Consider the following 26,301-nt stretch of genomic DNA (forward strand, 5'->3'; position numbering starts at 1 on the left):
CACGGTTTTTTAAATGCATTTTTTAATTGGAGAAATGTTGAAGGAATTCAAATTATGTGCCAGGCTGTACTTCATCGGGAAACAGGGTTGCACAGAATAAAAGACTTTTTTTTCTGCCATTATGCATCTGTATTCAGAAACCTGAATGGAAAGGTACTGGAAATAATGTAATAGAGCTAGAAAACTTTTCCAATAGTTCAGGCGTATTGTGACAAGAAAGGGGGTGTTAGAAAAGCAAAGTGTGTATTCAGGGATTTTGTGCATTAGAGATTATGGTTGTCAATTTCAAGAATGGTAGAAAAGTAGGGAAAATTAAGCTACAGAACAATTGTAGTGGGTATATTTTCCTTAAACTTCTTGTAAGGGATGAATCACAGCAGAGGGACCACATACCCCAGTCTAAAAGTCGTAGGAAATACTGTCAACTGAAGGAAAAATGTCTACTAAGGAAAGATCACAGGAAAGGAAATCAGCAGTTGTATGAAATTCCCAGGTGAAAGTATTCAGTAAAAGACTGGATGTCATTCATTTTTTGATGGGAAATTTTAGCATGGAGTAGAAGGAATGATCTTCCTGAGTTTATACTCCCTTCCATGTTGGATTTTAAAGTTCACAGTAAAAAGTAATACAAATTTTGGATTCTGCCAGATTCGTAAAATGGTGATTGATGTAAAGCGTAGACAACGAAGACCAGCAGAAACATCCCAAGAAACAACCATACAAACAAAAAGCAGAGACACCTGCATTTCTTCCTTCCTTCCTTCCTTCCTTCCTTCCTTCCTTCCTTCCTTCCTTCCTTCTTTCCTTCCTTCCTCCCGACCACCTTTCTTTCTTTCTTTCTTTCTTTCTTTCTTTCTTTCTTTCTAACTCCTTCCTTCCTTCCTTCCTTCCTTCCTTCCTTCCTTCCTTCCTTCTTTTCTTTTGACTTTATGTCTGGCAATAGAATGATTGGATAAAGGGTTTAATTGAGAAAAAAAGGAAGTATTTGGAATTAGACACCAATAAAGTGAGAATATATAGATGTTAGATTCAAACCAAAGTTTCTAGATGTCAACACTATTGGCATTGTACAGCAGAAGTTCCAGTGTTGTTGGGCTTTGTGCTGATGACTGGAATTAGCATCCTCCCTCGTTTATCACACATGGAGCTACTAGGTATCTGCAGTAGGTATGTGGGTGTGAGCAGGCAGACAAAAATTTGCAATGATGCCAGAAAGGAGATGGGAGTTATTTCCTTCGCTATGGGGACAGGTAGGTAGTTTAGGAAAGAGGAGAGATCAAGCAGACAAGATTTCCCTAAATGTCCCTCAACGATGATACATAAGGTAAATTAAATGACAACAAGTTGTGAAGGTGGGTACCAGTTTTACGTATGGCCCATGATTCTACGAGAGAATTCTTTGGCAGGGCAATTAAAATGATGTTCTTTAAATATAACTGGAGACTCCAACAGAATGAAGTCACATTTCCCAAGACATTTATTGATTGTTGACAGTGAGTGGCATACCAGAAGTGCTTACATATTTGTTGGGTATGTCAGGGGATGAATGGTATGTTCTGCCAATTACTGACAGTATATAAAGGTCCAAGGCTAGTGGAAGACACACAGTTCACCACATCCTCTCGCAACCCACGTGAAATCTCTTCTCTTGACAAGATGTGTTGCAACTACGGTAACTCTTGTGGCTATGGCTGTGGCTATGGCTACGGCTGCGGCTATGGCCCCTATTACAGCTGGAGTTATGGACCTGGCTATGGATGTGGATATGGCTCCCGGTATGGCTGTGGCTCTGGTTGTGGATATGGCTGGGGATATGGCTCCTGCTGTGGCTACGGCCCCAGATATGGCTGTGGTTATGGCTATGGCTCCGGCTGCTATGGTTACCGGCCATATTGGTATAGAAGATGTTATTCTTCTTGCTGTTAGAACATCACCCCATTGTCCTCTAAATAAGACACATCTAATGAGAGGTCTGAATCAAGGATTCATACCTCACATTTTCTATGTCCACGAAATTGCATGCTTCTCAGAGGCTCACTCCTTCAAGCAACATTTCTGGAATGGCATGTTGTGCCTGAAGGCTGTGTGGTATCATCTGACTCTTTTCTAAATGTTGGTGTTTATTCCCTTACTCTGGATTCTGTCATCTGACTGTGGCAACAAGCCTAATACCCCACAGTTGGGCAAATTCCTTATTCTCAATAAAAATGATTCTTTGCTTCTAATATATCTCTATGTTCTTGCTTGTGAATTACTCCTTTTTTTGAGGTATTATGAATTCTCTTGAAAATCTACGTGACAATATTTTTCATGCACATGAGGGCTCTTCCTTCATATAATGGGAGCCTTTCTTCTCTTATGTGCATCAGAGAAAATGCCTTTTCTGCCTGTGCCTTGCACCCCTCATGCCCAGGCCCTCACAACTCAACACAAATCACAGATATTTCAGAACTTTCATCTGGAAATCAACTCTATGTAAAATGGAGGTGGAGGGGAAAGGCAAGGAGGGATGTTATCTCTTTAGGAGGTTGTGACACATGCTCCAGGGAAAGGAGGTGTGGCCTGAGTACTTCAAGAATGGATGGAATGGGAGAGAGAGTTTCCAGATTAATGAGAAATTAGAAATGGAATCGGGTGTCTAATGAACTAAGGAAAGGAAAATTTAGAACAAAGATGTGGTATTGTATCATCTGTAATTTAATGGAAGTCTGGATGTATTTGTTGTCATATATTGAGAGTGAGGAAATTGATTTCAGTCACTTAACTCACAAATAGTCTAGAATGATTTGAAAGGGAACTATCCTACACTCTGAAGATACAGGAAGAAAATTGTGGAGTACTTTCTTGCTCTCAGAGTGTTGACATTCTCATGGTGATATTTAAAAATAAGTAGGAATTGTTGAAATTAATTTGGAGAGATCCTCCCTATGAAGGCAATACAACATCTTACTGGGGAAGAGATTGCAGGCTGAAGGATTGCGGAGATAGTTCAAGGATGTATTTTGACATTTTGTGTCAAATGCACTGATGCCATTTGAAAGAAATACTAGAAAGAACAGTTGTAAGTATAAAGGAGAAAGAGAAATTCATGAAGGTTGGGTTTGAGTGGTGGTGCCACAATTTGTAGTGGAAAAAAGCAAGGGATAGTTTGGGAGTTGCGAGGTTACTATTGTGTTGGGTTCTTACCAAAGTGTCTTTTCCTCATGTGCCTTCTAGAACTGTAACAGTTAAAGCGTACATCAGAAAAAAGTGTCTTCAGACTCAATTTCTACCAGCAGAAAGAATGACTCACTGTCTCATCTCCATGACAAAAGTCACTGAAGAAAGTCTGAGTCTGAGGACACTGGAGCTAAAAGACTCCATCCACAACATGGCCAATTCTAAGGAAAATAACCCTGCCATCAAGGTCAGCCCTGGCATGAGGCTATGCCCAGGATATTAAGTGTCCTGCTGTGGAAGGATCAGGGCTTCTGTCACGGGTTGGAAGTTTTCAATATGGAACATCCTAAGTCTGTTCTGAGGACTTCCTGTGTCTGGGTTAGTCAAGGGTGGGTAAATCCAACAGACAGGGGAAGGATTTCTAATAATTACAGTTTGTTAAAATCTACTCAGTGTTCCATTATGTTCCTTGTCTTTGAAGGCTTTCTGAAAGAGGGAAGAACATCATCAGATAGGCATGTGTATCACAATTTACATATCCATAAAGGGTTGAAAATTTATTAGGTATATAAGATACCTTGCACGTCTGTGACAAGGTGTTCATAAACTGACAAGTATCCTCAAAATGTGATATTTGAGTCTCACTAGTTAAAAACTTTTGAGACTTTCAGGATGGAAAGAGTAGAATGGAATGAGAACATGGTGATAATATATTGAATCATCTTATAACTTCTAATGGCACACCAACATTTGAACACGATTTTGTTTTAATGCATTTCTTTACTGGGGAAATATTGACTGAATTCAAATTATGTGCCAGGCTCTACTTCATCTGGAAAGAGGGGTGCACAGAAGAGGAGATTATTTTTCTGCCATTATGGATCTGTATTCAGAAACCTGAATGGAAAGTTACTAGAAATAATGCAAGAAAGCTGGAAAACTTTTGCAATAGTTCAGGAGTATTGTGACAAGAAAGGGGTTGTTAGAAAAGCAAAGTGTGTATTCTAGGGATTTTGTGCATTAGAGTTTATAGCTGTGAATTTCAAGAATGGTAGAAAAGTAGAGAAAATTAAGCCAAAGAACAATTGTAGTGGGTATATTTTCCTTAAACTTCTGGTAAGGGATGAATTAGAGCAGAGTGATCAGATAGAGTAGTCTTAAAGTCATAGGAAATACTGTCAACTGAAAGAAAAATGTCTACAAAGGAAAGATCACAGGTTAGGAAATCAGCAGTTTTATGAAATTCCCGGTTGAAAGCATTCAGGAAAAGACTGGATGTCACTCATTTCTTTGATGGGAAATTTTAGCGTGGAGTAGAAGGAATGATCTTCCTGAGTTTGTACTCCCTTACAGCTTGGATTTTAGAGTTGTCACAGTAAAATGTAATACAAATTTTGGATCCTGGCAGATTCATAAAATGGTGATTGATGTAAAGAGTAGACAACAAAGATGAGCAGAAACATCCCAAGAAACAACCATACAAACAAAAAACAGAGACACCTTCCTTTCTTCCTTCCTTTCTTTCCCTTCTCTTTCTTTCTTTCTTTCTTTCTTTCTTTCTTTCTTTCTTTCTTTCTTTCTTTCTTCTCTCTTTGTTTCTTTCTTTCTTTCTACTCTCTCTTTCTTTCTTTCATTGTTTCTAAATTCTTCCTTCCTTCTTTCCTTCCTTGTTTTCTTTTTGACTTTATGTCTGTCAATGGAATGATTGAATAATGGGTTTAGTTGAGAAAAAAAGGAAGAATTTGGAATTAGACACCAATAAAGAGAGAATATATAGATGTGAGGTTACAAACCAAGGTTTCTAGATCTCAACACTATGGGCATTATACAGCAGATGTTTCAGTATTGTTGGGCTTTGTTCTGTTGGCTGGAATTAGCATCTTCCCTCGTTTATCACACATGGAGCTACTAGGTATGTGCAATAGGTATCTGGGTGTGAGCAGGCAGGCAAAAATTTGCAATGATTCCAGAAAGGAGATGGGAGTTATTTCCTTTCCAATGGGGACAGGTAGATAGTTTAGGAAAGAGGAGAGATCAAGAGGACAAAATTTTCCTAAATGTCCCTCAACGATGATACATAAGGTAAATTAAATGACAACAAGTTGTGAAGGTGGGTACCAGTTTTACATATGGTGCATGATTCTAGTGAGAGATTCTTTGGCAGAGCAAATTAAAATGCCGTTCTTTAAATATAACTGGAGACTCCAACAGAACGAAGTCACATTTCCCAAGACTTTTATTGATTGTTGACAGTGAGTGGCATACCAGAAGTGCTTACATATTTGTTGGGTATGTCAGGGGATGAATGGTATGTTCTGCCAATTACTGACAGTATATAAAGGTCCAAGGCCAGTAGAAGACACACAGTTCACCACATCCTCTCGCAACCCACGTGAAATCTCTTCTCTTGACAAGATGTGTTGCAACTACGGCAACTCCTGTGGCTATGGCTGTGGCTATGGGCCCTATTATGGCTGTAGTTATGGACCTGGCTATGGCTGTGGATACGGCTCCTGCTGTGGCTATGGCACCAGATATGGCTGTGGCTGTGGCTATGGCTCTGGTTGCTGTGGCTACCGGCCATTTTGGTATAGAAGATGTTATTCTTCTTGCTGCTAGAACATCACTGTCCAAGACACATTTGCTTCTGAAGTGGCATGGCTTAAGGGAGGGCTGATTCATTGATTTATACCCCAAGATTTCTATATCCAATGAATGCATGCTTTCTGTAATTGTGACCTCTAGTTAGCATTTGTATGAAGGCTTCCTGTGGCTGAAGGCTATGTGGTATCCTCTGACTATTTTCCAAATGTTAGTCTTTACTTCTATTCTGGGTTCTGTGTTGAGACTGTGGCAACATATTTAAAATCCCACAGTGAGGCAAATCCCTTATTCTCAATAAAAATGTTTCATTTTTTTTCTAAGTAATCTCTGTGTTCTGGCTAATGAATGACTCCTTTTTGAGGTGTATGGCATCTCTTAAACTCAGGCAACAATATATTTCATGAACCTGGGTCTCTTCCTAGATATAATATAAACATTTCTCCTCTTATGTGCATCGGACATAATGTCTTCTCCTATTTCTTGTATCCATAACACCTCAACATAAATCACACTGTGTAAGAACTATGTCCTTGAGGTAACACCGTATCTAAATGGAGCTGAAGGCTGGAAGGTAAGAGGAAGAGTTAGGACACCTCTTCGGGAAGTTGTGACACAAGCTCAAGGGGGAGGAAGTATGGCTTGAGTGCTTCGAGGATGAATGGGGTTGACGAGAGAATTTTTGGGATTAATGAGAAATTGGGAGCTGCCTCTGTTGAGATGTAAGAAACTAAGGAAATGAGAAACAAAAGAAAAATGTGATATTGTATTATCTGTATTTTGATGGATGTGCAAATACATTTGTTGGCATATACTGAGTTTCAGTATATTGATTTAAGTCCATTAATTGCCAAATAGTTTTGAATGTTTTTGAAAGGCCACTGTCACACACCCTGAAGGCTCAGTAGAAAAATTATAGGTGAATTTCTTGCTGTCAGAGTGGTTTCATTCTAGTAGGTTAATAAAAAAAAGAGAATAATTAATTCAGATAAATTTAGAGAGATAATTCCTATGGTGTGAATAAAACAGCATCCTTGAGAAGACTGAAGTATTGCAGAGTTAGTTCAAGGATGTGTTTTGACATGTTCTGTCACATGAACTCATGTCAGTTTCCAGAAATACTAGAAAGGACAGTTGTAAATGTAAAGTAGAAAGAGAAATACGTAAGGTTTTGGGTATGATCAGTGGTGCCACGAGTTTTAGTGCAAAAGAACAATGGCTAGTGCCTTAAATGGGCTCTCTAATGGGGCAGATATAAAATGAGATTAGTAGTTCCAGTTGATTTTCTGAGTTTGAAGGTGTACTACCTTGTTGGATTCTGGTTTCAGTGTGCTTCTCTCATGTGCCTTTCCAGACCTCTAACATTTAGATCCTACAACAAAAAAAGTCTTTCAGACACAATTTCAACCAGCAGAATAAAAGACTCACTGTCTCATCTCCATGACAAGGGTCACTGCACAAAATCTGGGTCTGAGAACCCTTGGTCCTGGAGACTCCACCACATGGCCAATTCCAGGGAAGATGGCTCTGGCATCAAGTTCAGTCCTGGAGGGAAACTACACCCAGGATATAATGTGTCTTACTGATGAGGAAATGATGTTCTTTCAATAGCTGGACAATTCTCACAGAAGGAACATCTGTAAGTCATTTCTGGGGACTGACTGTGTTCTGGATAAATCAGAGGTGAGAAAATTGTATACACAGGGGAAGTCAATTCCAATCATTACAGTTTGTTGAACATCTAACTTATGGTTTCATTAGGTTCCTTTTCATTGAACACTACTTGAAAGAGAGCAGAATAGTATTTATTAGGCACATATCTCATACTTTCTATTTCTAGTAAAGAGTTTATCATTTATTAGACATATGAGATAACTTGTATATCTGGAGAAATGACTTTGAACACTAACAGATATCTTCCAAAGGTGAAATATGTGACTGTTTTAGCCATGAACATTTGGGACTTTCGGCTTGAATGGATTGAGAACATTATGACCTATATCCACATTCTTATAGATTCTAAGTGATACCAACATTTGAACATGGTTTTGTTTTAATGTGTCTGTTTGTTATTGGCAGAAATATTGAGTTGAGATTATGTGTCAGGCACTATGCTTAGAACTAACCGATGATTCAAGGACACACAGAAGAAAAGATCTTTTTCTGCCATTAAACATCAGTGTCCCAAGCTCTTAATGGAAGTGTATAGAAATAAGGCAATAAAGATAGGAAGTGTTTTTCAATAGTTTGTGAGCATTGTGACCAGAGAGTGGCTGTTTAAAAAGTATCATGCCTATTCCAGGGAACTCATGTATTGGAATTTATGGTTTTGAATTTCAATAATGATGGAAAAGTAGGAAAATTAAAGGTAAAGAACATTTGTAAAGGGATATATGTATTGAATTTGTTGTTAGGGATGACACATAGTGGAGTGAGCAGATAACCCATGAGCAATATAGAAAAAAAAACAGTAGGAAATATTCTCAACCAAAGGAAACATATCGAATAATGAAACTTCTCTGAAAAGGAAATCAGCAGTTTTATTATAATGCCTGTTGAAGTCATTCAATAAAGGACTGGATGACACTCATTTCTTGGTGTTGAAATTTGAGTGTGGAGTAGAAGAAATGATACCTGAATTTGTACTCGTTTCCAACTAGTATTTCATAGTTCTTACAGTGAAAAGTAGTTTAAATTTGGATTCTGCCTGGATATGAACATAGTTACCTGGACAATGAAGATAAGCAAAAACATCACAAACAAAGAAACCACATTCCCCCCCGCCCCCACTGTGTGTCTGGTGATGAATGGGTTGGACTTTCAGTTTAGTTGAGAAGAAGGGGAATCTTTGGACATAGACACGAGTAAAGAGAGAATCTCATTTATAGATGTGAGGCTACAAAGGTAGGTTTATTGATCTCAGCACTTTTTGCCATTGACATGAGGCATATCAACGGCGTTGAGGACTTTTCTGTGTCGTGAAATGGGCATCATCCCTAGCTTTTACCACACAGAGCCAGTAGATATCTGTAGCAGGTATCTGGGTGCAAGAAGCCTGGTAAGATATTGCAATGATTCCAGAAAGGAGATGTATTTTTCTTTCCTTTTGGACAGAGGTAGATGTTTTACGAGTGTGGAGAGATCAAGAAGGAGAAATATTTCCTAAAAATCCCTCAGCCTTCTTGTTAAATGATTGGAGATTGTGAACATGGATTTTGGTTTTACTTAGAGTCCATGATTCTACTGAGAAATGTTTTTTTGGCAGAATGAAATAAAATGCTGTTTTTAATAAACCTGGAGTCTCCTTAATAATGAGCTCACATTGCCCAAGACATTGTTGATTGTTGACAGTGACTGGCACAGCACAGTTGCTTACATATTTGTTGGGTAAGTCAGGGGATGAGTGACATGCTCTGCTAATTACTGACAGTATATAAGGGTCCAAAGCAAGTAGAAGACACGCACTTCACCACATCCTCTCACAACCCACGTGAATTCTCTTCTCTTGGCAAGATGTGTTGCAACTACAGCAACTCCTGTGGCTATCGCTGCGGATATGGCTATGGCTGTGGATTTAGTCCCTATTATGGCTCTGGTTATGGCCTGCGTTATGGCTGTGGCTATGGCTCCTGCTGTGGATATGGCTGTGGCTATGGCTGTGGCTCCAACTTCTGTGGCTACCGGCCATTTTTTTATAGAAGATATTATTCCTCTTGCTGTTAGAACATCACTGTCCAAGCCCCACTTGCTTCTGAAAAGACACGCCTTAAGAGAAGACTCATTCAAGGATCTTTACCCCAAGATTTATATATTGAAAACACTGTATGTGGTATAGAAGATTTGACCTCCAGTAACATTTGTAAGATGGCAGCTTGTGGCTTGAGGCTATGGAGTATCATCTAACAGTTTTCCACAAAGTGTTGGTGTTACTCCCTTAATATGGATTCTGTGTTGTGACTGTGGCAAGGATCTGAATATCCCACATTTGGGAAAATCCCTTATTCTCAATAAAAATGTTTGATTCCTTCTATCAAATATCTCTGTTCTCTCTTGAGAAAGACTCATTTCTTGAGGTGTTATGGCCTGTCTTGAAAATTGGGCTGACAATATATTCCATGTACCCGGGTCTCTTTCTTGATATCATACAAGTATTCCTTCTCTTACATGCATCAATATAATGTCTTCTCTACCTAAATCTCATATCCTTAACACTCCAACACAAATCACACAGTATTGCAGAACTGTGCCCTGGAAATCACACTGTAGGTAGAATGGAAGTGGAGGGAAAAGACGAGGACAGGGAGGGATGGCACCTCCTGGGAGGTTGTGACAGAAGCCCAAGGGGAAGGGGGTGTGGCCTAAAGGATGAATGTGATGGAAGAGAGAGTTTCTGGTATTCATGAGAAATTGGAAACTGCCTCAGCTGAAGTGTAAAGAAGCAAGGAAAGGGTATGTTAGAAGAAAAGCGTAGTATCATATCATCTGAATTGGATGGATTTGCTAATATATATGTCGGCATAAATTGAGTTTCAAGAAATTGATTTAAGTCACTTAATTGAGAAATACTCTTGAATGTGTTTGAAAGAGTACCATCCGACACACTGAATACATAGTAGAAAAATGGCAGATGAATTTCCTACTCTCAGGGTGTTTACATTTTGTTGGTGTTAATAAATATGTTACAAATTAATTATGACAAATTTGGACACATAATTTGCTTGGAGAGAATAAAACAGCTTCCTGGGGAAGAGAATGAAAGTTCATTAAATATTGGAGAGATAGTTCAGGGTGGTACTTTGATGTTTGGTGTCAAACGAACTGATCAAGTTGAAAGAATGGCTAGAATGGGCAGTACCAAGGAGAAAGGGGAAGAGGAATTCATTATGTGTTGGGTATGATCAATGGTGCCACAATTTTCAGTTGAAAAGAGGAAGGAGTAGGGCTTTAATGGTGTCCTTTAGTGTCTTCCCTGGTGCGTATACAAGAATGGGATGAGAAGCCCAGTCCTTTCTGAGTTTGAGAACCTTGCGTTTGTTGGGGTCTGACTTCAGTGTGCTTTCTCAGGTGCCATTCCAGAGCTCTCACCTTTAGATCCTACAATAGAAAATGTATTTCAGACTCAAATTCAACCAGCAGTGAAAAACCAATCACTGACTCATATGCATGACAAAGGTGAGTGCACAAAGTCTGAGTGTGAGGATCCTAGAGCCAGGAGACTCTAAACCATGTCAAATTCCAAGGAGGATGGCCTTGCCATCGAGGTCAGCCCTGGATGGAGGCTATGCCCCGTATAGTAAGTGTCCTGCTGATGAAGAATTAAGGCTTCTCTCAAGAAATGGAATTATCACACATGGGATATTCTAAATCTGATGTGATGACTGAGTGTGCTCTGAGTTAGCCTAGGATGGGTACATCCTACAACAGGGAAAAGAATTCTAATAATTACAGTTTGTTGAAAATCTATTCATTGTTCCATTATGTTCCTTGTCTTTGAAGGCTTTCTGAAGGAGGGAAGAATATCATCAATTAGGCATGTATATTATAATTTACATATCTAGTGAAGTTCTGCATATTTATAAGGCATAGAGAACATATGGAACAATGTGTTCCCAAACAGACAACTTTATTTATTTATTTATTTATTTATTTATTTATTTATTTAATCGTTTGGATTTTTTTTCATTTATTTATTATTTATTTATTTATTTATTTTTTGAGAGACAGAGTGTCAGTGTGGGAGGGGCAGAGTGAGAAAGAGACACAGAATCTGAATCAGGCTTCAGTCTCCAGGCTGTCAGCACAGAGCACTACACGGGCTTGAACTCACAAACCGTAAGATCATCACCTGAGCTGAGGTTGGACACTTAACCAACTAGCCACCCTGGCACCCCCAGACAACTATCTTTAAGGTGTGAAATTTGAGACTCTCTTAGTCCAAGAATATTGGAGATTTTCGGGTTGAATGGAATGAGAATATTGCGATAATACATTGAATTATTTTATAACTTCTAAATGGCACACCAACATTTGAATACGGTTTTGTTCTAATGCATTTTTTAATTGGACAAATACTGACGGAATTCAAATTATGTGTGAGGCTGTAGTTTCTCTGGAAAGAAGGGTGCACAGAATAAGAGACTTTTTTTTCTGCCATTATGCATCTGTATTCAGAAACCTGAATGGAAAGGTACTAGACATAATGCAGTAGAGCTAGAAAACTTTTTCAATAGGTCAGGAGTATTGTGACAAGAAAGAGGGTGTTAGAAAAGCAAAGTGTGTATTCTAGGGATTTTGTGCATCAGAGCTTATAGTTGTGAATTTCAAGAATGGTAGACAAGTAGCGAAAATTAAGCTACAGAACAATTGTAGTGGGCATATTTTCCTTAAACTTCTTGTAAAGGATGAATCACAGCAGAGGGATCACATACCCCAGTCTAAAAGTAGTAGGAAATACTGTCAACCGAAGGAAAAATGTCTACTAAGGAAAGATCACAGGAAAGGAAATCAACAGTTTTATGAAATTCCCGGTTAAAAGCATTCAGGAAAAGACTGGATGTCCCACATTTCTTTGATGGGAAATTTTAGTGAGGAGTAGAAGGAATGATTCTCCTGGGTTTGTACTCCCTTGCAACTTGCATTTTTTAGTTGTCACAGTCAAAAGTAATCCAAATTTTGGATTCTGCCAGATTCATAAAATGGTGATTGATGTAAAGCATAGACAACCAAGAAGAGCAGAAATATCCCAAGAAACAACCATACAAACAAAAAGCAGAGACACCTCCATTTCTTCCTTCCTTCCTTCCTTCCTTCCTTCCTTCCTTCCTTCCTTCCTTCCTTCCTTTTTGACTTCATTTCTGGTAATGGAATGATTCCATAAAGGGTTTATTAAGAAAAAAAGGAAGTATTTGGAATTAGACACCAATAAAGAGAGAATATAGAGATGTGAGATTCAAACCAAGGTTTCTAGATCTCAACACTATTGGCATTGTACAGAGGAAGTTCCAGTGTTGTTGGGCTTTGTTCTGCTGGCTGGAATTAGCATCTTCCCTCGTTTATCACACATGGAGCTACTAGGTATCTGCAGTAGGTATGTGGGTGTGAGCAGGCAGGCAAAAATTTACAATGATTCCAGAAAGGAGATGGGAGTTATTTCCTTCCCTATGGGGACAGGTAGATAGTTTAGGAAAGAGGAGAGATCAAGAGGACAAAATTTTCCTAAATGTCCCTCAACCATGAACATAAGGTAAATTAAATGACAACAAGTTGTGAAGGTGGGTACCAGTTTTACGTATGGCCCATGATTCTGGTGAGAGAATTCTTTGGCAGAGCAAATTAAAATGCTGTTCTTTAAATATAAGTGGAGACTCCAACAGAATGAAGTCACATTTCCCAAGACATTTATTGATTGTTGACAGTGAGTGGCATACCAGAAGTGCTTACATATTTGTTGGGTATGTCAGGGGATGAATGGTATGTTCTGCCAATTACTGACGGTATATAAAGGTCCAAGGCTAGTGGAAGACACTCAGTTCACCACATCCTCTCACACCCACGTGAATTCTCTTCTCTTGACAAGATGTGTTGCAACTACGGCAACTCCTGTGGCTATGGCTGTGGCTATGGCTACGACTGTGGCTATGGCCCCTATTACAGCTGGAGTTATGGACCTGGCTATGGATGTGGATATGGCTCCCGGTATGGCTGTGGCTCTGGTTGTGGATATGGCTGGGGATATGGCTCCTGCTGTGGCTACGGCCCCAGATATGGCTGTGGTTGTGGCTATGGCTCCGGCTGCTATGGTTACCGGCCATTTTGCTATAGAAGATGTTATTCTTCTTGCTGCTAGAACATCACCCCATTGTCCCCTAAATAAGACACATCTAATGAGAGGGCTGAATCAAGGATTCATACCTCACATTTTCTATATCCACAAAATTGCATGCTTCACAGAGGCTCTCACTTCCAAGCAACATTTCTAGAATGGCATCTTGTGCCTCAAGGCTGTGTGGTATCATCTGACTGTTTTCTAAATGTTGGTGTTTATTCCCTTACTCTGGATTCTGTCATCTGACTGTGGCAACAAGCCTAACACCCCACAGTTGGGCAAATTCCTTATTCTCAATAAAAATGATTCTTTGCTTCTAATATATCTCTGTGATTTTGCTTATGAATTACTCCTTTTTTGAGGTATTATGATGCCACTTGAATATCTAGGTGACAATATGTTTCATGAACATGAGGGCTCTTCCTTCATATAATGGGAGCCTTTCTTCTCTTATGTGCATCAGAGAAAATGCCTTTTCTACTAGTGCCTTGCACCCCTCAAGCCCAGGCCCTCACAACTCAACACAAATGACAGAGTATTTCAGAACTTTCATCTGGAAATCACACTCCATGTAGAATGGAGGTGGAGGGGAAAGGCAAGGAGGGATGTTACCTCTTTTGGAGGTTGTGAGACAAGGTCCAGGGAGAGGAGGTGTGTCCTGAGTACTTCAAGGATGAATGGAATGGAAGAGAGAGTTTCCAGATCAATGAGAAATTAGAAATGGACTCAGGTGTCTAATGAACTAAGGAAAGGATAATTTAGAAAAAAGATGTATTGTATCATCTGTAATTTAATGGAAGTCCGGATGTATTTGTTGTCATATATTGAGAGTGAGGAAATTGATTTCAGTCACTTAAGTCACAAATAGTTTAGAATGCTTTTGAAAGGGAACTATCTTACACACTGAAGATACAGGAGGAATATTGTGGAGTATTTTCTTGCTCTCAGAGTGTTGACATTCTAATGGTGATATTTAAAAATAAGTAGGAATTAGTTGAAGTTAATTTGGAGAGATCATCCTTATGGAGGCAATAAGACATCTTACTGGGGAAGAGATTGCAGGCTGAAGGATTGAGAAGATAGTTCAAGGAGGTATTTTAACATTTTGTGTCAAATGAACTGATGCCATTTGAAAGAAATACTAGAAAGAACAGTTGTAAGTATAAAGGGAAAGGGAAATTCATGAAGGTTGGGGTTTGATTGGTGATGCCACAATTTGTAGTGGAAAAAAGCAAGGGATAGATTGGGAGTTTGCGAGCTTACGATTGTGTTGGGTTCTTACCAAAGTGTCTTTTCCTCATGTGCCTTCCAGAACTCTAACAGTTAGAGCATACATCAGAAAAAAGTCTCTTCAGACTTAATTTCTACCAGCAGAAAAAATGACTCACTGTCTCATCTCCATGACAAAAGTCACTGAAGAAAGTCTGAGTCTGAGGACACTGGAACTAAAAGCTTCCATCCACAACATGGCCAATTCCAAGGAAGATAACCCTGCCATCAAGTTCAGCCCTGGCATGAGGCTATGCCCAGGATATTAAGTGTCCTGCTGTGGAAGAAACAGAGCTTCTGTCAAGGGTTTGAAGTTTTCAATATGGAACATCGTAAGTCTGTTCTGAGGACTGCCTGTGCTCTGGGTTAGTCAAGGGTGGGTAAATCCTACAGACAGGGGAAAGGAATTCTAATAATTACAGTTTGTTAAAATCTACTCATTGTTCCATATTGTTCCTTGTCTTTGAAGGCTTTCTGAAGGAGGGAAGAACATCATCAGTTAGGCATTTATATCACAATTTACATATCCATAAAGTGTCAAAAATTTATTAGGTATAAGATAACTTGCACATCTGTCACAAGGTGTTCATAAACTGACAAGTATCCTCAAAATGTGATATTTGAGTCTCACTAGTTAAAAACTTTTGAGACTTTCAGGATGGAAAGAGTAGATTGGAATGAGAACATTGTGATAATACATAGAATCATCTTATAACTTCTAATGGCACACCAACACTTGAACACCTTTTTGTTTTAATGCATTTCTTTACTGGGGAAATATTGACGGAATTCAAATTATGTGCCCGGCTCTACTTCATCGGTAAAGAGGGGTGCACAGAATAAGAGATTATTTTTCTGTCATTATGGATCTGTTTTCAGAAACCTGAATGGAAAGTTACTAGATACTGCAAGAAAGCTAGACAACTTTTCCAATAGTTCGGGAGTATTGTGACAAGAAAGAGCATGCTAGAAAAGTAAAGTGTGTATTCTAGGTATTTTGTGCATTAGAGCTTATAGTTATGAATTTCAAGAATGGTAGAAAAGTAGAAAACATTAATCTAAAGAACAATTGTAGTGGGTATATTTTCCTTAAACTTCTGGTAAGGGGTGAATTACAGCAGAGTGATCAGATAGACCAGTCTAAATGTAGTAGGAAATACTGTCAACCAAGAAAAGATCACAGGAAAGGAAATCAGCAGTTTTATGAAATTCCCAGGTGAAAGCATTGAGTAAAAGACTGGATGTCACACATTTCTTTGATGGGAAATTTTAGCGTGGAGTAGAAGGAATGATCTTCCTGAGTTTGTTCTCCCTTCCAGCTTGGATTTTATAGTTGTCACAGTAAAAAGTAATACAAATTTGGATTCTGCCAGATTCATGGAAAGGTGATTGATGTAAAGCCAGGACACCCAAGATGAGCAGAAATATCCCAAGAAACAACCATACAAACAAAAAACAGGGACACCTTCCTTCCTTCCTTCCTTCCTTCCTTCCTTCCGTCCGTCCGTCCGTTCTTTCTTTCTTTCTTTCTTTCTTTCTTTCTTTCTTTCTTTCTAATTCCTTCCTTCCTTCCTTCCTTCCTTCCTTCCTTCCTTCCTTCCTTCCTTCACTTTCGACTTCATGTCTGGTAATGGAATGATTGGATAAAGGGTTTAGTTGAGAAAAAAGGAAGGATTTGGATTAGACACCAGTAAAGAGAGAATATATAGATGTGAGGTTACAAAACAAGGTTTCTAGATCTCAACACTATTGGCATTGTGCAGCAGATGTTCCAGTGTTGTTGGGCTTTATCCTGTTGGCTGGAATTAGCATCAACCTCGTTTATCACACTTGGAGCTAGTAGATATCTGCAGTAGGTATCTGGTTGTGAGAAGGCAGGCAAAAATTTGCAATGATTCCAGAAAGGAGATGGGAGTTATTTCCTTCCCTATGGGGACAAGTAGATAGTTTAGGAAAGAGGAGAGATCAAGAGGACAAAATTTTCCTAAATGTCCCTCAACGATGATATATAAGGTAAATTAAATGACAGCAAGTTGTGAAGATGCATACCAGTTTTATGTATGGCACATGATTCTAGTGAGAGAATTCTTTGGCAGAGCAAATTAAAATGCTGTTCTTTAAATATAACTGGAGACTCCAACAGAATGAAGTCACATTTCCCAAGACATTTATTGATTGTTGACAGTGAGTGGCATATGAGAAATGCTTATATATTTGTTGGGTATGTCAGGGGATGAATGGTATGTTCTGCCAATTACTGACAGTATATAAAGGTCCAAGGCTAGTAGAAGACACACAGTTCACCACATCCTCTCACACCCACGTGAATTCTCTTCTCTTGACAAGATGTGTTGCAACTACGGCAACTCCTGTGGCTATGGCTGCAGATATGGCTATGGCTGTGGATGTGGTCCCTATTATGGCTGTGGTTATGGCCTCCGTTATGGCTGTGGTTATGGCTCAGGGTATGGCTGTGTCTATGGCACCAGAAATGGCTGTGGCTATAGCTATGGCTCCAGCTGCTGTGGCTCCCATCCATTTTGCTATAGAAGATGTTATTCCTCTTGCTGGTAGAACATCACTGTCCAAGCCCTACTCCCTTCTGAAATGACATGCCCTAAGAGAAGGCTCATTCAAGGATCTATATTTATATATCGAGATTTATATATCGAGAGCATTGCATGTGTCATAGAAGATTTGACCTCCAGTAACATTTGTAGCATGGCATCTTGTGGCTTGAGGCTATCGAGTATCATCTAACAGTTTTCCAAAAAGTGTTGTTCTTACTCCCTTAGTATGCATTCTGTGTTGTGACTGTGGTGTGGATCCGTACATTGCACATTTGGGCAATCCCCTTATTGTCAATAAAAATGTTTCATTCCTTCTATCAAATGTCTCTAGTCTCTTTTGAGAAAGCCTCATATCTTGAGGTGTTATGGCTTCTCTTGAAAATTGGGCTGACAATATATTTCATGTACCCGGGTCTCTTTCTGGATATCCTACAAGCATTTCTTCTCTTACATGCATCGATATAATGTCTTCTCTACCTAAGTCTCATATCCTTAACACTCCAACACAAATCACACAGTATTGCAGAACTGTGCCCTGGAAATCACACTGTAGGTAGAATGGATGTGTAGGGAAAAGATGAGGACGAGGAGGGATGGCACCTCTTGGGAGGTTGTGACAGAAGCCCAAGGGAAAGGAGGTGTGGCCTGATCACTTAAAGGGTGAATGTGATGGAAGAGAGAGTTTCTGGTATTTCTGCAAAATTGGAAGCTGCCTCAGGTGAAGTGTAAAGAACCAAGGAAAGGGTAAGTTAGAATAAAAGCATGGTATCATATCATCTGAATTGGATGGATTTGCTAATATATTTGTTGGCATAAATTGAGTTTGAGGAAATTGATTTAAGTTACTTAATTGACAAATACTTTTGAATGTGTTTGAAAGAGAACCATCGGACACACTGAATACACAGTACAAAAATTGTAGATGAATTTCCTACCCTCAGAGTGCATACATTTTGTTTGTTTTAATAAATATTCTACAAATTAATTATGATAAATTTAGACACATAATTTACTTGGAGGGAATAAAACAGCTTCTTGGGAAAGACAATGAAGGTTGAAATATTGGAGAGATAGTTCAGGGAGGTATTTTGATGTTTTGTGTCAAATGAACTGACCCAAGTTGACAGAATGACTAGAAAGGACAGCACTAAATAAGAAGGGCGGAAAAGAAATTCATTAAGTTTTGGGTATGATCAGTGCTGCCACAATTTTCAGTTGAAAAAAGCAAGGACCTGTGCTTTAATGGTAGCATTTACGGCATTACTTGCTACAGATATAAGAATGGGATGTAAAGCCCAGTTCTTTCTGAGTTTGAGAACCTACTAGTTTTTTGGGGTCTGTTTTCAATGTCCTTTCCACATGTGCCATTCCAGAACTCTAACCTTTAGATCCTACAGTAGAAAATATTTTTCAGAGTCAAATTCAGCCAGCAGTGAAAAGCGACTCACTAACTCATCTCCATGACAAGGGTCATTATAAAGTCTGAGTCTGAGGTACCTGGAGCTTGGAGACTCCACAACATGGCCAATTCCAAGGAAGATAGTGCTGCCATCAAGGTCAGCCCTGGAGTGAGGCTATGCCCAGGATATAAAGTGTTCTGCTGATGAAGAGACATGGTTTCTTTCAAGAGTTGGACATTTTTCACAGATGGAACATCTTTAAGTCAGATCTGGGGACTGACTGTCCTTTGGGTCAATATGAGTGGGGAAACCCTACAAAGATGGGTAGGGAATTCTGATAATGAAGTTCACTGAACATCTAACTTATGGTTTCATTATGTTCCTTGTCATTGAATACTTTCTGGAGGAGGGCAGAATATCATTAATTAGGCATGTATATCAAAATTTACATGTGTAGTGAAGTGCCGATCATTTATGAAACATTTAAGATAATTTATACCTCTGGAAATATGTTTTTGTAAGCTAACACATATCTTCAAAATGTGAAATTTGTGACTCTCTTAGTCACAGAACATTTGAAAGTTTCAGCTTGAGTAAAATGGGAACACTCCAATGTTAGAACATATTTTGTTTTAATGCATCTGTTTTTATTGGTGGAAATATTGATTGATTTCAAATTACATGCCAGGCACTCTACTTAGAACTTGTGACTCAGAGATGTACAAAATATAGATTTTTTTTCTGCTGTTATGGATCAGTATCCAGAGATCTGAATGGAAATGTACTAGAAATAATGCAATAAATATAGGAATGATTTTCAATAGATCAGGCATATTGTGACCAGAAAGTGGGTTTTTGAAAATTCACATGTTTATTCTAGGGAACCTTTGCATTAGAATTTGTCATTTTGAATTTCAAGACTGACAGAAAAGGAGAGAAAATAAAAGGTAAAGAACAATTGCGTGGGATATGTTTTCTTTAAGCTTCTTGTTAGTGATGACACATAGCAGAATAATCGAACAGACCAGTGACCAGTATAAGAAAAATCAGTTGGAAGTATTCTTAACTGAAGGAAAAATGTCTAATAATTAAAGTTCTCAGAAAAGAAAATCAGCAGCTTTATGAAAAATCTCTGTTGAAAGCACTCGATAAAGGACTTGTTGGCACTCATTACTTTATTGTTGAAATTTGAAAGTGGAGTATAAGGAATAATCTTCCTGAGTTTGTACTTCCAACACGGATTTCATAGCTGTTATAGTAAAAAGTTAAATTTTGGATTGTGCCTGAACCTGAAAATAGTGACTTAGACAACAAAAATAACCAAAAACATCACAAACAAAAAGTAAACAACTTTTTTTTTAACTACACATCTGCTGATGGAAAGGTCAGATGCTTGGTTCAGTTGAGAAGAAAGGAATATTTGGACTTAGACAGCAATAAAGAAAGAACCTAGGGCACCTGGGTGGCTCAGTCCATTGGGCGTCCGACTTTAGCTCAGGTCATGATCTTGCGGTTTGTGAGTTTGAACCCCACATCAGGCTCTGTGATGACAGCTCGCAGCCTGCAGCCTGCTTCAGATTTTGTGTCTCCCTCTCTCTCTGCTCCTCCCCTGCTCATGCTCTGTCTCTTTCTCAAAAATAAATAAACTTTAAAAAAATGAGAAAAAAAGAGAAAGAACGTAGTTTATAGATGCGATGTTATAAACCAAGGTTTCTGAATCTCAGCACTATTGACACCTGACATTAGATCTTTCAATGTTGTTGGGGGTTGTTCTGTGCCCTGATATTATCATCATCCCTGGTTTCTCCCACAAGGAGACAGTAGGCATATACAGTAGGTATCTGGGTGCAAGAAGCCTGCCAAGAAGTTGTGATGATTCCAGAAAGGAGTTGGGAGTTATTCCCTTCCCCAAGGGCAGAGGTAGATGTTTTGAGAAGGAGGAGAGATCAAGAGGGACAAAATTTTCCTAAATTCCCCCTAAACTTGTTATATGAAATATATTAAAAGATAGGAGGTTGTGAAGTTTGGTATCTGTTCTATGTAGAGCACATGATGCTACTGAGATAATTCTTTGGCAGAGTAAATTAAAATGCTGCTCTCTAAATAGGGTCACCTGGGTGGCTCAGTCTGGTAAGCATCTGACTCTTGATTTCAGCTCAAGTCATGATCTCATGGTTCTTGAGTTGATGAGATTGGACTCTGCGCTGACAGAGCGGAGCCTGCTTGGGATTCTCCCTCTGTCTCTCTGCCTCCCTTCCGCTCATGCTCTATTTCTCAAAATAAATAAAGTTAAAAACATTGTTGCTCTTTAAATAAAATGAGAGTCACCCCCAAATAAACAGTTTATTTTACCCAAGACATTACTGATTGTTGACAGTTACTGGCACAGCATAGTTGCTTACATATTTGTTGGGTAAGTCAGGGGATGAATGGCATGCTCTGTCAATTACTGGCAGTATATAAAGGTCCAAGGCTAGTAGAAGACATGCACTTCACCACATCCTCTTGCAACCCACGTGAATTCTCTTCTCTTGACAAGATGTGTTGCAACTACGGCAACTCCTGTGGCTATGGCTGTGGATATGGCTATGGCTGTGGATGTGGCCCCTATTATGGCTGTGGTTATGGAACAGGCTATGGCTGTGGCTCTGGTACTGGATATGGCTGTGGATATGGCTCACGGTATGGCTGTGGCTCTGGCTGTGGATATGGCTCCTGCTGTGGCTATGGCACTGGATATGGCTGTGGCTATGGCTATGGCTCCAGCTGCTGTGCCTACCGGCCATTTTTCTATAGAAGATGTTATTCTTCTTGCTGCTAGAACATCACTGTTCAAACCCCACTTGCTTCTGAAATGACACGCCTTAAGAGAAGGCTGATTCAAGAATCCATACCCCAAGACTTCTATATGTAAGAAATTGCATGCTTTGTAGAAGATTTGACCACCATTAACATTTGTAGGATGGCATCTTGTGGCTGTGTAGTATCATCTTACTGTTTTCCATACATTGGGCTTTACTCCCTTAATCTGGATTCTGTTTTGTGACTGTGGCAATGATCCAAACATTCCACAGCTAGGCAAATCCCTTATTCTCAATAAAAATGGTTCTTTGCTTCTAACACATCCTGTGAATTACTCCTTTTTTTGAGGTGTTATGGTGTCTCTTGAAATCCAGCTGACAATATATTTCATGAACCCTCGACTTTTCTCCTTGATACAATACAAGCATTTCTTCTCTTATGTACATCAGAGATAATGTCTTCTCCACCTATTTCTTGCATCCTTCATACTCAGCCCTTACACAGTATTTCATAACTGAGTCCTGAAAATCACACTGTATCTAGAATGGAGGTGAAGGGGAAAGATGAGGTGGGATGTCACCTCTTCAGGAGGCTGTGACAGAAGCCCAAAGGAGCGGAGGTGTGGCTTGAGCACTTAAAGGATAAATGGAATGGAAGAGAGTTCCCAGGATTAATGAGAAATTGGAAGCAGACTCAGGTGATGAATGAATAACTAAGGAAAGGATAAGTAGAATAAAAATGTGGTATCATGTCATCTGCATTTTGATGCAAGTGCAAACACATTTGTTTGCATATATTGAGTTTGTGAAATTGATATTAGTCACTTAACTGGCAAATAGTTTTGAATATTTTTGAAAGGGAACTGTCTTACACACTGAAGATACAGGTCCAACATTGTAGACGGGTTTCCTGCTGTCAGAGTGTTTACATTCTAGTAGGTGATAATAAAAAGAAAAGTAAGAATTAAAATAAATGTAATGTTTTTTTAAAATTTGTTTTTGAAGGAGAGAGAGAGAAAGAGAGACAGAGCCTGAGCGGGGGAGGAGCAGAGAGAGAGGGAGACACAGAATTTGAAGCAGGCTCCAGGCTCTGAGCTGTCAGCACACAGCCCGACATGGGGCTTGAACTCACAAACCGTGAGATCATGACCTGAGCCGAAGTCAGATGCTCAACCGACTGAGCCACCCAGGTGCCCATAATTAAAATAAATTTAAATGGATGATTGTTATGGTGGAAATAAAACAGCCTCCTGGGGAAGAGAGTGCAGTTTGAAGTATTGGATACAGTTCTGGGCAGTATTTTGAAGTTTTGTGTCGTCTGAAATTTTGGCAGTTTTAAGAAAGTCTAGAAAGGACAGTAGGAAGTGTAAAAGGAAAGAGAAATTCATTAAGTTTTGGGTATGATCAGTGGTGCCATAACTACCAGTTTGAAAGTACAAGGACTAGTGCTTTAAAGGTGTCTTTGAGTGCCCTACTCGGTGGAGATAAGAATGGGATGAAAAGCCCAGTCCTTTCTGAGTTTGAGAGTCTATGAGTTTGTTGGGGTCTGACTTCAGGGTTTTTCCTCATATGCCTTTCCAGAACTCTAACATGTAGATCTTACAATAAAAATGTCTTTTCAGACTCAATTTCAACCAGCAGTGAAAAATGACTCACTGACCCATCCCCATGACAAAGGTCACTTCACAAAGTGTGAATCTGAGGTTCCTGGAGTTTGGAGACTCCACAACATGGCCAATTCCAAGGAAGATGGTTCTGCCATCAAGGTCAGCCCCGGAATGAGGCTATACCCAGCATATAATGTGTCTTACTGATGAGGAAACTGGGGTGCTTTCAAGAGTTGGACAGTTTTCAGTGATGGAACATTTGTTAGTCGGAGCTGAGGACTGACTGCTTTGCATAATATACATTTAGTCTTACAAAGAAGAGAAGCTACTTCTAGTGATTGCTTGTGGTTGAAAATCTACTCATTGTTTCATATGGCCTTTGTCATCACAGACATTTTTAAAAATGTGGGGATACTATTTTTTTAAGTATTATAAGGTCATTTACATATCCAAACATCAGTCTTCACGAAGTAACATTAAATATATGTTCAAATCACAAATATTCTGACTCTCTTAGTCAACAAACAATTGTGTAGAATGTCACAGTTGGTGAGAGAGGGAGGGAACCACAAGTTCTTTGGTAGGTGGGAAGACCAAAAACTAAATCGTAGGAAAAGTGGGTGGGTGGGTCAGGACCCCATCATGAGACAGGTGGAAGGGAAAAACCTGGTCACAATATTTTCTCTAGCGATGAATGAGATGTGGTGGTCAGGGGAGACTGGAATATACCAAATGGGTGATGTCAGTCAAAAGACAACATGGTGCAGAATATCAGTATTCCAACCAGATCTCAGAGATATGGTATACCAGTATGTGAAAAAGGGGTCCGGAATTTACATGTAAGGGACAGTAGATTATGGCGAATACACGGATAAAATTAATGTGAGGTGACAAGCAACAGCAATCATAGCTGATAACGTATTTCTGAGTGACCAGACCAAAGAAAAGGCATAGAGTGGATGATTTTTCTTTGGCCATTGTTTGGTACAGTCTCATTTCCAAATCATGTATATTCTTTGTAGTTCCTAAGGATAAGAATTAAAATACTCTTTTATATAAAATAAAAAAAACCCAAAATAATTATGACTCTCATCTTGAGTAAACAAGGAAATTAAAATTGTAAAAGAGAGATAGGGTTGATAAAATCAGAGATAGTTCGTGTGTGTGTGTGTGTGTGTGTGTGTGTGTACCATTCATCAGGGAAGGCTGGGAAAAATGAAGATATGGCTTCAGACATTGGGTCACATAATGGAGGAAATGGATACCATTGATAAAAGTGATTACTTCTTATAATCAGGCAATGATTTAAGCATTAAAGCTTCTTCATGAAGAAACTCAAGATCTTTTTCTTTGATGAGCTATTGCATATTGTTGATGTACTAAATTATAAAATCAGGCATTTGTTCTTTTGGTAATTTAACAAATTTTAACATCCATGATCCAGCTACATGTTATGATTAATGTTGGGGACAGAGGCACAAAGAACACACAGTTCCTTCTTCCAATAATTAAAGATATTCATTTGGATACAAAATAATAAATCATACACTCACATTATAGCATGCCTGTTTATAGGTGTTATAGGGATGCTGAGGAAGAATTCAAAGGAGAAGCCAAAATGAGTCATAATGTAGAAAAGGAGTACTAGACAAGATATTGCTTCTAAAGGAGAATGACATATGAGCAAAGCCATGAAGGATGAGTTGAAATTGATCTGCTACACGTGAAGGAAAATAAAATTCAAGGAAGAGGAATTTTAAAAAGAAATGAATAAGTTGACAGCTTACTGCTTAAGTAGTAACCTCTGTTGGAAAGCTTATAATCAGTATTACACCCATATAGGAATTCTGAGATTCTCTTAAGTTGCATTGTCCAAGATGGTAGCCACTAGAGGGATATGACCATTGAGCACTTGAAATATGGCTAGTCCAAAATGAAATGCATTGAAGTATAAAGTACACACTAGATTTCAAAGACTTGGTATAAAAAAGAATTAAAACTATATATCGAATAATTTAAAAATATTGGTTAAATATTGTTATAATATTTTGAATATATTAGGTTAAGTAAAATATGCTACAAAATCAATCCATCTGTTTCTTTTTATTTTTTTAAAATGTGGCTACTGGAAAATTCTAAAATGCATGTGTTTAATGATACATTCCTACTGTACAGTTTGGCTCTATAAAGTCACAACAAGCTGGCCAGTGAGGACTTCGGACTAGAAGAGAAGCTGTGTTTGTCCACCTGTTATCAAGGTATAGGGAGTAGATCATTCTGGGGAAGTAAGACCACAATAGCCAGTGCTAAAGACTTCAGGGGTGCTTAGTAACAAGGTTTTCATTTGAGATAGTTTGTTCAGTAAATGGGATTAATCAATTTACTGTTTAGGATAAAGAAAAGATGGATACCTTCCTTACCCCAAACACAAAAGAAGTGGCATATTGATTTAAGTTGTAAACATGAAAGTTAATTTATTAGAGTATCAAAAGATGATATAGACTTTCAGGAATTTTGTAAGCCATTTAATCTGAAACTAGTCATGCTAAGAATATTTACATCACGGAAATTGGCAAATCAGACCCCCTACCTTCAGCAGAGGTCATTAAACAATTAAATGGCAGGCCACTGCCCACATGCCTCTTGTTATTGAGAATAAACTTACTTTTTTGAAAGTTTTAAAATGTGGATGTATTATTTATAAACCCGAAAAAGAAAAATAAAACTCCACAGAAATCAGTAAGAGGGGTTACAATATTTCTTTATGTCCAGAAATCTTTAGAGCTTATCTTAAGTTGGTATCTACGTTCCCCTTGCATGAAACGTTGGATTTAACCACATTCTCCTTCTGCAAAATATCATGTCCTCAAGGCCATCCCAATGATTACACTTCCAAGGAGAAAATTGCGTGGATAGTGATTAAGGGTCCAGGATCCAGAGTCACACTACTTGTGCTTTAGCTCCATCAGTTATTAGCTGATATTATTTAACACCTCTGAGCCTCAGTATATTCAGAGGTAAAATGCTAAAAGAGTGCTAAATCAGGATTGTTGAAAGTACAAAATAAAT

General features: G+C 38.8%; 5 protein-coding genes across 5 annotated transcripts; all 5 read left to right on the plus strand.

Annotated features, from left to right (window-relative positions):
- Positions 1-1,544: 1,544 nt before the first annotated feature.
- Positions 1,545-2,432, plus strand: LOC113597209 (keratin-associated protein 21-1-like). Its single transcript, XM_027052960.2, has one exon. The coding sequence runs from the start codon at positions 1,552-1,554 to the stop codon at positions 1,924-1,926; it is 375 nt and encodes a 124-aa protein (XP_026908761.2). The 5' UTR covers positions 1,545-1,551; the 3' UTR covers positions 1,927-2,432.
- Positions 2,433-5,574: 3,142 nt separating this feature from the next.
- Positions 5,575-5,862, plus strand: LOC128315043 (keratin-associated protein 6-2-like). Its single transcript, XM_053220377.1, has one exon. The coding sequence runs from the start codon at positions 5,575-5,577 to the stop codon at positions 5,776-5,778; it is 204 nt and encodes a 67-aa protein (XP_053076352.1). The 3' UTR covers positions 5,779-5,862.
- Positions 5,863-13,298: 7,436 nt separating this feature from the next.
- LOC128315044 (keratin-associated protein 6-2-like) lies at positions 13,299-14,816 on the plus strand. The gene has a single exon (XM_053220378.1). The coding sequence runs from the start codon at positions 13,337-13,339 to the stop codon at positions 13,604-13,606; it is 270 nt and encodes an 89-aa protein (XP_053076353.1). The 5' UTR covers positions 13,299-13,336; the 3' UTR covers positions 13,607-14,816.
- Positions 14,817-17,169: 2,353 nt separating this feature from the next.
- On the plus strand, positions 17,170-17,879 carry LOC128315045 (keratin-associated protein 21-1-like). The gene has a single exon (XM_053220379.1). It carries the CDS (start codon positions 17,201-17,203, stop codon positions 17,426-17,428), a length of 228 nt encoding a protein of 75 aa, XP_053076354.1. The 5' UTR covers positions 17,170-17,200; the 3' UTR covers positions 17,429-17,879.
- A 3,395-nt stretch (positions 17,880-21,274) lies between these two features.
- LOC113594428 (keratin-associated protein 21-1-like) lies at positions 21,275-22,172 on the plus strand. Its single transcript, XM_027041795.2, has one exon. It carries the CDS (start codon positions 21,310-21,312, stop codon positions 21,643-21,645), a length of 336 nt encoding a protein of 111 aa, XP_026897596.2. The 5' UTR covers positions 21,275-21,309; the 3' UTR covers positions 21,646-22,172.
- Positions 22,173-26,301: the final 4,129 nt, after the last annotated feature.

This window comes from Acinonyx jubatus, chromosome C2 (assembly GCF_027475565.1).
Source record: "Acinonyx jubatus isolate Ajub_Pintada_27869175 chromosome C2, VMU_Ajub_asm_v1.0, whole genome shotgun sequence".
Classification (NCBI taxonomy): Eukaryota; Metazoa; Chordata; class Mammalia; order Carnivora; family Felidae; genus Acinonyx; species Acinonyx jubatus.